The sequence below is a fragment of the Montipora capricornis genome, chromosome 14 (genome assembly GCF_036669925.1).
Source record: "Montipora capricornis isolate CH-2021 chromosome 14, ASM3666992v2, whole genome shotgun sequence".
NCBI classification, from domain to species: Eukaryota; Metazoa; Cnidaria; class Anthozoa; order Scleractinia; family Acroporidae; genus Montipora; species Montipora capricornis.
The window spans coordinates 30,245,705-30,261,232 of record NC_090896.1 but is presented as its reverse complement, the minus strand read 5'-3'; the positions used below and the strand labels follow the sequence as shown (position 1 = coordinate 30,261,232).

The window sequence follows — 15,528 nt, the reverse complement described above, 5'->3', positions numbered from 1 at the left end:
TAAGGAAAGGCGTTGTTGTTTTCCTTAAAAAATCCACAATATTCATTTCTCACAGTTCCAGTTATCAGTGTTCACATTGATCAAGGGTTTCTTCAGCCATTTAACAGCCAACTAAAAGAGCACGGTATGTGTAAAACCAGAAAAAATTATTTCAGATTTTGATAAGGAAAAAATCCACAATATTCATTTCTCACAGTTCCAGTTATCAGTGTTCACATTGATCAAGGGTTTCTTCAGCCATTTAACAGCCAACTAAAAGAGCACGGTATGTGTAAAACCAGAAAAAATTATTTCAGATTTTAATTTTGATAAGGAGGCAGTGCGGCCCAGTACGTGGTTTAACAGGATGATTGCCTTGAGATCCGGAGTTCCCAGGTTCAAGACATGTTCTGACCACTCGTTGAATTTGTTCCTAGTAGTCCCTGGTTAAAGTTCTCAGCTTTTTTTTTAAATATCTAACTGGTTTGTAACCCCCCCCCCCCCCCCCCCACAAAGTTGTGAATAGAAAAGTTATACAGAAAGTTTGACGATCCAGGACCATGTGCAACGAACATAAAAACAAGTCATCTTGTTTTTTCGAAGGTAACCACTCTTCAATTTAGTGTGACATGTCAGGCATTCCACGCTTTCGCTCAATGTGTTAACCTGTCTGCCACCCATTTAATAGAAGAGTATCAATCTTTTTTTGTTGAATTGTGGAGAAAAAGCCGTGACAAACATGATAGCCCTGGGAGTGAAATATACGTTTGCATCCAAATGGACACACAAGGATTCTATGCATCAGATAGAGCATAATATGTTAATTCACCCAACTTCTAAGATAGGGGCCTGGGTACTACTCTGTCATCCCACGTTGCTCTCATTTAGTTTCCTTGTCATTCTGTAACAAGAATCAGTGACATTAAAGGCATATACTTGTGAAATGGATGAACTCCTATCTATGACAAGGAAACTCTGAGCTAAGGAATCAACCACTGGCAAAGCAATCAACGACAAGCACCCTACTTTGCCATAAAGACGAGTATCTTCGCATCACCTCGACCGCCATCTTGTTTTTCCAATATTCACGGCACCACGCGGAGAGGACCAAACACCAACCACGAGGACAACAAAAAACACAAAGGACCTCCCCGGCACACACAAGACAACAATGCCAAAATACCAGTGCCCGTTCCCTGAATGCACATACGAAACGGAAGACGTCAAAGATGAACTCGCTGCCGTGTTGCTATCGGTCCACTCAACTGGCACACACGCAGCTTCACCAGCCAGCGCTGCACCGGCCGCCACCAAAGTCGAAAAAAATCCGACGACCCACAGTATCTGCTGCAGGATCCAGCGAGGAATGGCCATATTTTCTAACTCGCTGGCAGGACTACGTCGAGGCGACTAAAGTTACGGGCAAAGACAGGGTCGTACAACTACTCGAATGTTGCGACGAACAGTTATGCAAGGACCTCACAAGGAACACCGGCGGCTTGCTAACAAAAAAAACTGCGTACGAAGTTATGGCGGCTATCAAAAAACTCGCTGTGAGAGAAGAAAATACAATGGTTGCCCGAGTGCAACTCCACAACATGAAACAGGGCCGGGACAAAACAATACGCAGTTTTGGCACCCGCCTACGCGGGCAGGCCAGCCAGCGTGTGCAAGTTCACCATTAAATGCCCTACCTGCGACGCGTACGTCAACTACACTGAGAACATCCTCCGTGATGTACTTACACGTGGCCTTGCAGACAGTGAAATTCAGCTGGACCTATTAGGTGACAAGAACCAAGATATCCCGTACGAAAATTTGTGGCCTGATTGAGCGAGATTCGGGCCCGATTCGGGCCATAAAGCTGTTTTTAAGGCCAGAACTGAGCGAGACAAAGCGAGACAACCATTTTGTCGCGCTTGTGCGACTGAGCCAGACATTAGTTTGGTTCGATTATCGCCGATAGTGTGGCGTGAGTGAGCGAGAAAAAGTGAAACCCCAGGTTATTCATTTACGCCGCAGTAACGAGACATTTGTCACGCTGTATTATCGGTGAAACTCAGGCTGCTCACTTGTTATTCGATACATAAGTGCTCCCTACTTGTTATTCGATAAGAAAAGATTAGTAGAAATAGATCAGGGAGTACTCAAAAATGCAAATCAGTTACTTAACTCTGGCTGTCGTTCTATTATTTGCTGCATTTCTGTACGTGTAGTCCGTCCCGGGTAAAAGGTGAGCAAACCATTTTTTACCGCTCTGAATTTTGAGCTAAAATACGTATATGGCTGGATATTTTTTCCAAGTGATACATTTAGCGTGATACCCACCCGCATCCGGAGAGGTAAGTTCAAATAGCTTAGCACGTTCGGGAGAAGCAATCTACATGTAGCTACCTGAAGACAGCATTATCCTGCTTGCCCAAAACGGAGGATAATTTTTTAATGATAGGAATTGCTTGTCGCTGGACGGAAAACCTTTAATAGGGAAGAACAATGTTTGAATTTTGGCTATCGATAATTAAATATTTGTAACCGCTTTTGGCGCGCGTTTCAGTTTAACTGTGCATTTCACCAAACATCTGAATCTCTACACAGATGCACAGCTTTTTCTTCCCATTTAGGACAGTAATCAACCAGATCAAAACAGCATTTATTTGCTCTAATTAATATTGCTGGAACAATTTTCTCTTTTATGAAATAGATTTTAAACAATGTATGAAGATTTAAAATAAATGAGAAACGCGACTAGAAACGACCTCTCTATCTGATCACAGATCACTGTGGAAACCTGGCTACTAACATGCTTACCTTATTATGGACACTTTGAATGACTTCAGTCGCATTTTGTTCTATGCTAAAAGCTGGTACATTCTTTTTATTTAAGTTACCTTAAAACTGAAACATGTTTCTGTCTTACATGACTGTCCACGCAATGATCATTGACAAGAGTCATGTTTACTGTAGTTGGTCTCAGTCGAGGATCGTTAGCTTACTTATTGGCATGGAAACTAAAGATAGTATCCTTCAAATAAGGATAAACTCAGTCTGTTAACCCTTTGGTTGTAACCACTAAAAATGTGATACAAGAATTATTTTGTCGATACACATTTGTAATTTTGCTCCCAGTATCAAAACAAGTCCACAATGTCGCCGTAAGTCACGCAAACAAAAAACAGTGGTACTGTCTATTGGGGTGGGGGGAGTGGCAGGCAGGGGATTTTCTAGTTTATAATTTATAATGGCCCTATTAAAGTAGGCATAGTTTCAATTATGGCCTATTTTGTTTCTGTTTATACTGATTTCAATGTTTCTTATAAATAATGCGTCAAAGTACCAGGATAGCGCGATGTACCCTCACCCCCTGGCAGATGATACTTCATATCCTCATTGTAATAAGCTGAGAAATAAGCTTGTGAGTCAGATAAATACGGAGAAACTTACAGAAAATTACTTATGTCTTACATGTAAAACTATTCAGTCCCCTATCAGGCATCATAATAAAATTGACCATCTACGGGCATCCGTTTACTGTTTGCGTGACTTACGGCTAAATTGTGGACTTGTTTTGAAACTGGATGTGTGCTGACAGAAGAGTGCGTGTATCACATTTTTAGTGGTTACAACCAAAACATGGACTCTTGCTATGACCAAAGGGTTAACAGACAGAGTTTCTCGTTCTCCGAAAGACCCTATCTTTAGTTTCCGTGCCAATAAATTCCACTTTTTTTCTGTCGCGCAAGGTCGCACAACATTCAAGCTTCTCATGGCGTTGTGTCTGTTTAAACTTAATCGTGTGAGGAAACAACATGCAGCGCCCAAATCTCTGAGTAGCGGTAAGTTTTCCCGGGTTTCTTTGCCGTAATTACCGCTATTAACAAAGGGTCTTAGTTAAAACTAAGAGCGGGGTTGTAGTTTTCGTACTACGAAAGCTAAGACCAGGTCTTAGGTCTTAGTTTTCGTAACACCCGAAATTATAAGCCATAAACTAACGTCACGCCCATAAAAATGTATTGTTCATTAGCGTGATTTTTGTTTTTTTATGGACCTGAATCTCGCCCGTTTATCGCTCAGAATATCGTCCAAATGTCAGAGTAATACAAATGTCCCGCTCCATTCTCGCTCATTTATCGTTCAATTTTTATCGCTCCTGTCAGCCTGATTATCGTCAGGCTCTGTATTGCTCATCAGCGAGACTTTTTATGGCCCGAATCTCGCCCGCGTCTCGCCCAGAATTTTCGTACGGGATGGCATTAGAAGAAGTTTTTCAATTCGTTGAAGCAAAAGTGGCCAGCAAACAGTCTGCCGGGCGCCTTTCAGATAGCCTCGGGGCCAATGCAGCCAGAAGTCAATATCGTCGTGGCAAGCAGGAGGAACTGAAACAGCGCAAGGCTGCAAACAACAACGAGCCGTGCACTTATTGCAGCCGCCGAGGTCACGACAAGAATGCCGCACCCAAGGTCAGGAAAACTGCCTGCCCCGCGTACGGCGTGTTGTGTGACCATTGCAACCGACCTAACCATTTCGAGACAGTATGTCGCAGTAAGCCGAGGGTGCCGTATTTGACGCTCTCTGCACTGCAACCAGCCTCGACCAGGATCGGGTTAGCAACATCATCTCATTAGATCACCACCTGTACAACCACCTGAATGATCGCTGGGTACGCAAAGCCTCTAAGCCCCAGCCATTCATCACACTCACCGCCACAGTCAACCCAGCCGACTACACTGCCTTGGGATACAAGCCTATCACCGCTCAACCCAACACCATAAGCCTCTCTGCCATGGCTGACACCGGCTGCCAGAGCTGCCTAGCCAGCATGAAAGTGATCCACCGCCTTGGCCTACGTGACACTGACCTGATCCCAGTCACAATGCGAATGCATGCTGCAAATAACAATGGCATAACCATTCTTGGCGCTGCCATCATGCGATTTTCTGGTACCTCTCCATCGGGCCAGACCCTTGAAACCCGACAAATAGTCTATGTGGCAAGCGACTCTGACAACTGGTTTCTCAGCCGAGAGACCAGCACAGCGCTGGGCATGATTTCCGAGCAATGCCCTCCTGTAGGTGAAACCTTCCAGGCGCACACAGAGATGGGACAGGACACGGCCACCGACGCCGCAAGCCATTTCCCCTAGGCTGCCACATCACCTATACATGAGAGTGCACATAGCACGCCTTGCACCTGCCCACGCCACCAGGCCGCGCCTGCAACAATGGCTCCTGGACTATTACAGCACCAGTACATTCAATACCTGCGAGCACCAGCCATTACCACTGATGGACGGTGTCCCTATGAGGCTCATGGTCGACCCTACTGCGGAACCAGTTGCCCACCACACCCCCGTTCCTGTCCCACTCCACTGGCATGCGGACATCAAGAAAGGCCTTGATCATGACGTCATGCTTGGCGTCCTTGAAACTCGTACCAGAAGGTGAACCAGTGACATGGTGCCACCGCATGGTTGTGTGTGCAAAGAAAAACGGTCTACCTCGCCGCACTGTGGACTTCCAGGCACTCAATCATCATGCCACACGTGAAACCCACCACACACAGAGCCCATTTCATCAAGCCCGCTCTATACCCAGTCACAAAAGGAAGACTGTCTTTGACTGCTGGAATGGCTACCAGAGCGTACCCCTCCACCCAGATGACCGCCACCTCACCACGTTCATCACCCCGTGGGGGCAATATCGATATAAAACCGCACCCAGGGATACATAGCATCCGGTGATGGCTACTCAAGATGGTTTGATGAGATCGTTGCCCATGTCCCTAACAAGACCAAATGCATTGACAACACGCTACTCTGGGCAGACAACCTCAGTGTGAGCTTCTGGCAGGCAGTTGATTGGTTGAATATTTGCGGACACCATGGCATCACCCTTAACCCGCACAAGTTCGTCTTCGGTGCAGACACTGTCGAGTTCGCTGGCTTTGAAATCACCAATGACACTGTGACCGATCCCTCAAGGACATTCCAAACGCTAGACTCCCTAACCTCAAGGAGAAGCCCTGCGTTATAGATTCAGAAAAGAAGGAAGCTGATGCACAAAGAAGCTGATGCCGTATCCCGCCACCCAACTGGCCCAAAAACCCCAGAAATGCTGATCCTACCAGACGACATCGCCACCACCAGTGATTCATCTACCCCACCCCCACCTGACCCATACCAGTGTTCATTCCTGGATCACATCCGCTGTGTCGAGCCGCAGCTTGCATCATGCTCTCTTGCAATAGATGACCAGCTGGCATCATCAGCTTCATCAGCACTGCGTACTATAGCAGTCACATGGGACAGGGTCAAAGTGGCAACAGCGAGCGACCGCGATATGGTACACCTGATGTCCATCATTGAGTCTGGCTTCCTAACCTTCCGCCATGAGCTGCCACCCGCACGCCGGGACTATTATCAGTTCCGTGACCACCTCTACACAGTAGACGGCGTCATCCTCTACAAGGACAGAATAGTCATACCACCTTCACTTCGCCAACATGTCCTGTCTGTCCTCCACTCAGCACATCAGGGTGTGACTTCCATGACTGCCCTCACAGAAACCACCGTCTTCTGGCCAGGCATCACCCCCGCTATTACCGCCTCACGAACAAACTGCTACCACTGCAACCGCATGGCATCTTCCCAACCCAGCGTGCCACCCTCTCCTCCTGTGCAACCAGCATACCCCTTCCAGTGCATATGCGCTGATTTCTTCCACTACAAGGGCATCCACTACCTCGTCGTAGTTGATCGCTACTCAAACTGGCCCATCATTGAACGCGCAACCGAGGGCTCTCAAGGCCTGATCTCCTGTTTACGCCACATATTCACCACATTTGGCATTCCTGACGAATGTACGACAGATGGTGGCCCCAAATTCACTGCCGCTGTTACATGCCAATTCCTGAAAGACTGGGGTGCGCACCACCGCTTGTCATCAGTGGCATTTCCACACTCAAACTGCAGGGCAGAAGTTGCTGTAAAAACTGTCAAACGACTAATCACTAATAACACCAGCCCCACTGGCAGCCTTGACACCGATGCACTACAACGCGCCACCCTCCAGTACCGCAACACTCCTGACCCTGACACAAAGTTATCCCCAGCCCAGTGCGTATTTGGCCGACCAATCCAGGACTTCATACCCATCCTGCCAGGTCGATACATCCCTCATCCGACATGGCGTGACACCCTCGCCGCAAGAGAGGAAGCGCTACGGAACAGGCACATGAAAGCAGCTGAGCAGTGGATGGAACACACTAAGCGACTCCCACCCCTGAGGGTCTGCGATCAGGTACGTATCCAGAACCAGACAGGTCCGCATCCCACCAAATGGGACAAGACAGGCGTTGTTATGGAAGTCCGACAGTTTGATCAGTACAACGTGCGAATAGATGGTTCCGGCAGGGTAACCCTACGCAACCGCAAGTTTCTGCGGCAATACGTCCCCGTGCAGACACCGCCACCCAAGCGAACCGTCGACGATGACCTCCGACACTTCTTCAGGCCGTTGTTCCAGCCTACCACCACACCACCCTCCCTGCCAAGCGCAGCCAGTACACCAGCTGCCCCACCACATGCTCAGTTACCAGCTCCAGCCACCGGTGGCCCTATGGCACAAGCAACCCCACCCTGCCCCAGCCACAAAACACCAGCCCCTGAACCTGCATCCCCACCCCCACCAGTCCCACCCTCCTCGGATGTTCCTGCTTCTCCCCTGCCTACAAATGCCAGCCCAACTACCCCTGTTACATCTTCCCCTGCGGGTCAGCCACCACCAAAGAGGCCGCCCCTAGCCGTGCGGAGATTGCTGGATTACAACAAGAAAGGCCTCCTAGAACTATGAACAGTGCATGATAAAAACTTTGGCTCATGAACACCTCGAGCAAATCAGTGACACATTGACTGTCAAAACGTTCCTTTATTTTTGTTGTTGTGTTAGATTACAGCTGTATCTTCAACCATATCAGTCTTTACTGCCCCTCTTCCAAAAACTCAGTATTCCTCCACAGGAACATTAAAGAATTGGGGGAAGATAGAGCATAATATGTTAATTCACCCAACTTCTAAGATAGGGGCCTGGGTACTACTCTGTCATCCCACATTGCTATCGCTTAGTTTCCTTGTCATTCTGTAACAAGAATCAGTGACATTACAGGCGTGTACTTGTGAAATGGATGAACTCCTATCTATCAGAGACACGGGACGTGCAGGTAGATGGATCAATGCATCATGCTGAAAAAGGAGCTATATTTTAAAAGGAAGAAAAACTATTACACCCCTTTTTAAACAAGAAAAATGATCATGGAATCTGACTGGATGCAGCGATACGATATTTTCCACAGAAAACAGATCTGAAGAAATACTTGATATAAGTGATAAAGCAGCTGCTTACCATCCTCACAATCATAAAAGCTTGAGAGATTGACTATTTTGAAATGCTTATTTTCCTGAACATCGAAGAAAACATGCCATTTCGTTTGCAAAATGAAAGTTCGTCAGCAGTTTCCACGCATTTTTCGGCAATGAGCCTGGACTACTACTTACATGTATTAAGGAGGCTCAGCAAGGTTTCTCATTGCTATATAGTGTTTGTGAAATGATGAAAGATACCAAAGAAGGATATTTCATAACTTGTAGGCAAACTATAAATATCTTTGCAACTCTATTGTTGGGTAATACTTTAATTATGACGTCATATCGTTCACAATGGCAACATGCCAGGTCCACAAAAAGGCCCTCTAAATTTCAGTTTTTGAAAATTATCTGAAAAATTAAGTCGATGACCTACCGTTTTTATTTCTTTGTTGGAAATCTCCCTAAATTCTTTAACTTCTTAAAGAGTATATATTAACAAAAAGTTATCTACTAGACAGTAGAACTTAAGATACATCAAAAAAAGGTGTTTTATAGCTTACGAAAGTTGTACTAAATAACTTTCCCCAAAACTTTTTTATTTGAAGTTATGGCATGTGTAGATTACGCGCATGTGCACCTAAAATCCCTTTCAAGCCTCCTTAAACCACAAGATATGAACATTTAGTCCCAAGTTATAGTGACTATCGCAAATTAATTTTCATCATTTGTAAAAGTAGGGACAATCATTGCAATGAAATTGTACAAAACAAAATAGGTGCCCGCAATATGTACGTGTAAAAAACCACTGAGTATGGTGAATGATCAAGGGAATGGATCGTGGTTCAACCACATTACAATTTCGCTCCATATCTCCACATTGAAACAAAATTCATGACGAGAAACAAAAATATTTTATTTATTGCTTTATTTATTTTAGCAAAAGTTTCAGCAATTAATGCCAATATTTGCTAACCCTTTTATTTTAATGGTGAAAGCTGGTCGCAAATTGGCCACTCCTCCAGATCTATATCTTAAATTAATTAATCACAAACGGAAAAAAATTCAGTCGCAAATGTGACTGTATTGGTCGCGTTTTCAAGTCCTGATTTACCATAAGCATGTTCACTAAATACAATGGACGGGCCTAATGATTAGTTCTATAAATTGCTGAAATTTCTGCGTAATCTGGTGTAAGTTCCGCATAATTAACGCACGTTAACGCATAATATGGCCAAAAATTTCTGCATAATCTAAAATAGGATGTCATTTTCTGAATTTTATCTTTAAGTTAGTACGGATGATTTTAGTACTTATAAGAAAAATACTGTTAGCTTGAAATACGGTCAAGACATAAATTTGAGTTACAAATATGACATCGATTGTCTCATCATTTTTTTGTATCATCCGCCACTTATCTATGGATTTGCTTAGTTATTCTTTGTCGATAGTTAACATTGACATCTTTTTATAGCGCAAGAGCACAAAGTTACTTTCAGTTGGCATTACCTTGACTATGCGGGTTACTACTTTGGTTCTAACATAACGACATGTACAAGAATCCCACGTACGTGTCCATACTTCCTTCTAGCATACTAAATTTCCGAGGGACTAAATAAGACAGCTTGTGCATGTCCAGCATAATTTGTACTAGCACACTAAAGTGCAGATTGAGGGACTGAATAAGGTAGGTCGTGCACGTCGATAATTCATACTAGCGTACTAAAGTGCAGGGGGGACTGAATAAGATAGGTCATGTGTGTTAGGGCGATTGTCCATCGGTTGTTCGTACGCTTAGTACATGTACGTTATCACGTTACTACGTGCAGAATCTTCGGTTAATCTTCGGTTCATGTGATCGCATGGCGATTATGATAATAGGCCAGAAGGTAGCCACCAGTACACTTATCTTTGGGTACGCTGTTAGCAATACACGCCATTGATATGGGTAGTTTACTGGGCATATGAGTTAGTACTTTATTAGTACCAATGACTAGTAAAAAGTACACAAAAGGCTCCTAAAATAGGCAGCATATGATCTTAAATTTTTTTCTGCATCCTATCAGAGGCCCAGAATGATAAATAGATAAAAATAATTATCATTCAACACATTGTGACAATGTCCAAATATGGTCATATCTCACTCAATATTCGCCGTGCTTATACTCAATATCCTGTGATATGTAGTGAAATTAATGCTTCACTGACTCAATGGTTTGATTGGGCAGCCACTCTACCACTGACATTATTTAGTTAAGCTATGCCATACCTTGTTTGAGGAAGGTAAGCAAGGCCATGTAAAGTTCACAATCAGCATACAAAATCTGCCTCATAAGCTGCTCATCCTGCCCCACTTGTGGACCCTTCTTTGCTGCGTTCTCCACATAGCACACTTTCTGTGCTCTTTTTAGATTTTCAAGAGCTCTGTCCAATTGATCATCTTCAAACGTAAGGATGGCTTGCTGGGCAGAGAAACAGAGAGAGCGAAATTGCCTGACAATTCAGAGACTTGACAAAGCTGAACACCTGGGCCCAGTTGTTTGAAAGCCAATTAACTTAATTCAGGATAAGCATAAACTTTTGTTTCTTGTTTTCCACTTTTTGGTGTCAAAATTTTCTTTTGCTTATTATTGCTTATGGCTAATTGGAACTGGGAAACAATGTCAAAATAATTTAGGGAAAAAGGGAGCATAAACAATTTAAAATGATTTTAGAGATCAATAAGCTGGGAACGAGTTGAAAGTAATTTGAGAAACAAGGGAACCCAAGCAAATATTTAAAGGGAACAAGGACCCCCTCTGGGAGAGTCTCGTGATTGTCGCTTATTTACTGATGGTTTAACACGTGGAATCTCTGAAAATTGGAGTGTGTCCATGCATAATTATGAGAGTGTAGCTACAGTGAAGCCCTTCATGAAAAGGATTTGTTAATTGAGAAAGTAAAAATATCCCTTCCAAAAAAAGTTGAACACACATAGTCATAGATCAGTGTCCCTGCATCTGAAGACACTAATCTGCCAGATGAGAACTAGTAGTCGTGTTATCTTGCCTTAATTAGCAAAACTTATTGCACTACAGAAGCAGACAGATCAAGTTGATGAATTAACTGCTAAATCAAATGAAAACAGGCATGGGAGTGGTATTAATAAATTAAGAATAAACTACAAGAGCTTCTAACACTGAAGTAAACATTTTGATGGAAGAAGTTTGGATGTTGTTGGCTTTCAGTACATTGAAAGCATGGCATGACAAAGCAATGGCAATGTGAGGAATGGGGTTCATAACCACTTCAAAGTGCAAGAGAGTCTTCTCAAGAAAAATTGATAGGGCTAAAAATGTCACAAAGTTGGTGTAGTATACAGCGGTTGTATGAGCAAGAGTGCAAAGCGGTTGTACATGCAAGACATATACGGGAACTGAACAGTGTGAGCGGGCGTCGAGTGAGTGAGTTGACTTGGTGTCGAGCAGAGCAGTTGAACGAATAAAGCGTTCGGTTTTATTTGCCTTTGTGGCTGTTAGTACTCTACAGTTGGTACAAGCCATTCTCCATTTTTTAATGTACCATAATACACTTTGTTTTCTCCCTCCCCTCCTCCCAAATTTTGCATCCGCTTGCCTCGCCATCTCACTATGTGTTATATGTCCGATCCGCTCGAATGTCTGAACTTTCGCGGTTTGTTTACACAAAAAGTCACATGATACTACACATGAACGCTGACGCTTAGTTTCAAATGTGAACCAATCAATAAATTGATTTCTTTGGTTTTACTTAAATTGAGTTTCATTAAATTCTTCACTGCCCAGGCTTTAATATTTTCTACCTCCCTAGAGGCATTATAAGTCATTGACATTAGGCCCAACAGGTATGCTACACGTGACATCAGTCATCAAGATATTTTTGGAAGTGGGAATTACATGTATATCATTAACCATAATAGTAAAAAGTACGGGCCCCAGAACAGTGCCCTCAGCGGCACACCACGATTGATAGGCAGGAAAGGAGCTGTGATGTTATCAACGCACACCCTCTGTTTACGATCTTTCAGAAAGTTAGGGATTCATGTCGGCCACAGTCCTAAGCTTAAGCTGGGGACGTCCTAGGACTCCTGAATAGTGAATGGGTTAACTAATCATAATGAGGATGAACATCATCATTGCATCTGAAGCTCAAAGAAAATATTAAGTCAACACTTACCACAAAGTCCACCATTCCTGAACCAGCACTCATGAGTGGACTGCCATCACTAAGATAAAACAGTTCAATGAGTATTCAAAGGTTGTCTGTGTGTTTCTCAAATGGTTCACTTGTTTCAATAGACAACATGCTGTGTTTGTCACTGATATCAAACTAAGAAAACTTGTTTACCTCCCAAAGTAAACAGTGGTATTAAACATCTCAACCACTTCGATTCAATTCTCTACCATGTAATATAAGCCTGCTTATAATACCCATGCAGTAAACCTCACTTGGACAATCCCCAAACGGACAGAAGTAGACCTAAAAACTCTCTGTTCATAACACTGACAGCCCAAAGTTTTGGTTTTTTGATTATTTGCCAAATTGAAGCCATTCTTTAAGTTCAAATGAGTTCTAAATTCCCCAATAAACTGCCATGATTCACCTTTGGCGAATAATAATATTATTGTTAAATAAAATAATTATTGTTCAAACTACAATTTAGACAAAAGTGTTGGGAAGGTAGCATCACTTTAGAGATAACCCCCCTCCCCCTTATCAATGTTGGATTTTCCACCAAACAAAATGGTGAATTTTCTTCCAACATTGAATATGGGGGAGGGGGGCCACAAGAGCATGGCATTTCCCAAATAGTACAGCCAATAGTTAGAATAATCAAATTAGGTGTGAAGTGAAGTGATGCACACAACCTTCCCAACAACTTTTGACCAGTATTGTCTGAAAAAGGTCGAAGTGCAAGAAATGCGGTTTTTTAAACCAGTTTCATTCCTTTAATCAAAAAACTTGAAGAAGTGACAACATATTCGGATTTCGATGTGTTTTGTTCAAGTTATTGCTAAAATCAGGCTCAAATAAGGTCTATATATTTCTTTTCGGTAATCTCGTAAATGATAATGTGGGATGTTTACGAAATGAATAAGAATAATTCCTAGCGAGCCATACCATATCTCCATTTGCTGTAATGTTAGATATGCAAAATTTGCCATAAATACATGATAGACTTTGCTAGGAAACATTTGCTGAAACAACAAAGGCTACTTTTTCAGTTAAGCATGGCATTTCAAAAATAGTACAGCCAATAGTTAAAAAAATCAAATTAGGTGTGAAGAGAAGTGATGCATGCAACCTTCCCAACAACTTTTGACCAGGATCGTAGTTTGTTTTTTACCTTCCTTTGTTTCACATTATGATAATGTCTGTAAAACAAAGGAAAGTAAAAAACAAAATAGTGTCAAAAATTTTTAACCAAGAAATTTTCACTACAACATATATAATTTATGCATACACAAGGTCACAGGACACAACTACATTACAAGAGCGCGAAGCAACCCATTTCTCATAGTGCATCTTTGTGCTTACGCTTGATTGAATTCAGTTCAGCAAACTGTGTGTTTTTGCATGTGAAATAAGAAGGATGCTGGTGCTTGAAGACATCATAGAGAGACAAATAATTAGTCAATTAATGTCAGCTAATTTAATTGTTCTAATGACAGACTACTAAACAAAATAAAGGGAATGATAATTTCTTTTAGATTTAAATAAAAATAAGACTAATCCTTTTTTCTGAAGTTAATGTTCTTATCTGTTAAGGGAATGTTCTTAGATAAATTCTACAGGGGATTATGAGCTCATCTAATTACAAAAACAGTCAGTTAAGTGTAAATACTTGTAAAAAAAAATTGCATCTGGAAGGATTTAATTAAACACCTTTTCTCATGACTTCATCACTTAATTTGCAAGTCTGGGTTTGATATGAACTTGTCAATTATTATGAAAACTGTACTTCATATTATTTTTCAAGATTCATAGAAGCAAGTGAATGAAGATATTTGATATGTGTTTGGTTTTAAGAGTTCAACGATTTTCAAAACAGAAATTTGTGATCTTTTTTAATCTCCTTTGAAAAGCGTTGGTTTATGTCATCAATTTTTTATGGGGAACTTGGAAATTTGTTCATACTTGCTCCATCTCTACACATGTATATAAGGTTGCAAACAAAAGATATAAACGTACCCGCTGTTCTAGTGTTTTGTCTCTCGATTCTTAATTTCTAAGTAAGCATGGTTTTGTCCTTTTTCTACAAATTCTGGCTTTTAGAGTCACAAGAAAATCATGTGTTGAGGTATAATTCTACTCACTTAAGTGTAACCCAGAGTTCAGAATCTTTAAATTACATCTATACCTCATCGTACACGATAAAATTATGATTAAGTTTTGTACATAAATTAAAATGACATATTATTTTCAAAGAGGAAAATGGAAACAGACGCAAAATATGTCCTCATCAATAAGATCACATATATTTTATACCCAAAGATTGTTGACTTAAATTAAGTGCTCGTGTGTGCACATTACGCAACTTAAGATTACGCTGAAACAAGTGTCTCAAACCTCCAAAAAAGGCGATTAATTCAGGCAGCCAGCTGGAAAACAAACCTGTGAGTCCGGAAAAGCTTTTGCGATTCCTCGAACCCATTGTTTAAAAGCAAATTTATCCCATCCCTTGCCAGACCATGATATTCCCAAAACCCGGCCGACGACTTGGAGCCTCCTTCTTTGAGCTCTTTACATTCATTCCTGTTCGGATTCATAAGGGCACCAAAGGTCCAGCAGAATTCGGTAACTTCATGCAAGCTTGATCAAGAATGTGTGCTACAATCCACGCAAATCTTGCGCTATGTTTTCTTATTCTGCACAAGTTGCTCTACAAGCAGCTAACAAGTGCAAGGCGTTCTATGATTGGTCAGCCGATACGCTTGGACGCTTTCCGAAGAATTCCGGGCCTCTTCCGGACAAACAGCGAAGAGAAAAACTATTATGGATTTTCTGAGTGAACAAAATCAAACATGGCGTCCGTCGGGCCAAAAGTCATAAGGCAGTTATCCTTCTTTCAGAAGGTTAAATCTGCCTTTATGAACTGGTATATCTATGCTTGTGGTTATAGACAACTTGGTAAGGTATTCCTTTTTCTTATTTGAAGGAAACAAGAGAGCTTC

General features: G+C 42.3%; 2 protein-coding genes and 1 pseudogene across 2 annotated transcripts in view; 2 read left to right on the top strand and 1 right to left on the bottom strand.

Moving 5' to 3' along the window:
* LOC138033660 (tetratricopeptide repeat protein 39C-like) overlaps window positions 1-15,254 on the bottom strand; it is a 46,450-nt gene extending 31,196 nt beyond the window's left edge. Inside the window, exons 1-3 of the mRNA XM_068881451.1 lie at window positions 14,969-15,254; window positions 12,530-12,578; window positions 10,605-10,797 (exon numbers count right to left, since the gene is read on the bottom strand). Of these exons, the coding sequence (XP_068737552.1) occupies window positions 10,605-10,797; window positions 12,530-12,578; window positions 14,969-15,123 (397 nt within the window). The 5' untranslated portion in view covers window positions 15,124-15,254. The remainder of the gene's footprint in view (window positions 1-10,604; window positions 10,798-12,529; window positions 12,579-14,968) is intronic.
* On the top strand, window positions 1,151-6,008 carry LOC138033348 (uncharacterized; annotated as a pseudogene).
* A 73-nt stretch (window positions 15,255-15,327) lies between the features above and the next one.
* The window catches only part of LOC138033674 (cytochrome b-c1 complex subunit 7-like), a 6,229-nt gene continuing 6,028 nt past the window's right edge, over window positions 15,328-15,528 (top strand). The window contains exon 1 of the mRNA XM_068881471.1: window positions 15,328-15,484. Coding sequence (XP_068737572.1) covers window positions 15,379-15,484 — 106 coding nt within the window. The 5' untranslated portion in view covers window positions 15,328-15,378. The remainder of the gene's footprint in view (window positions 15,485-15,528) is intronic.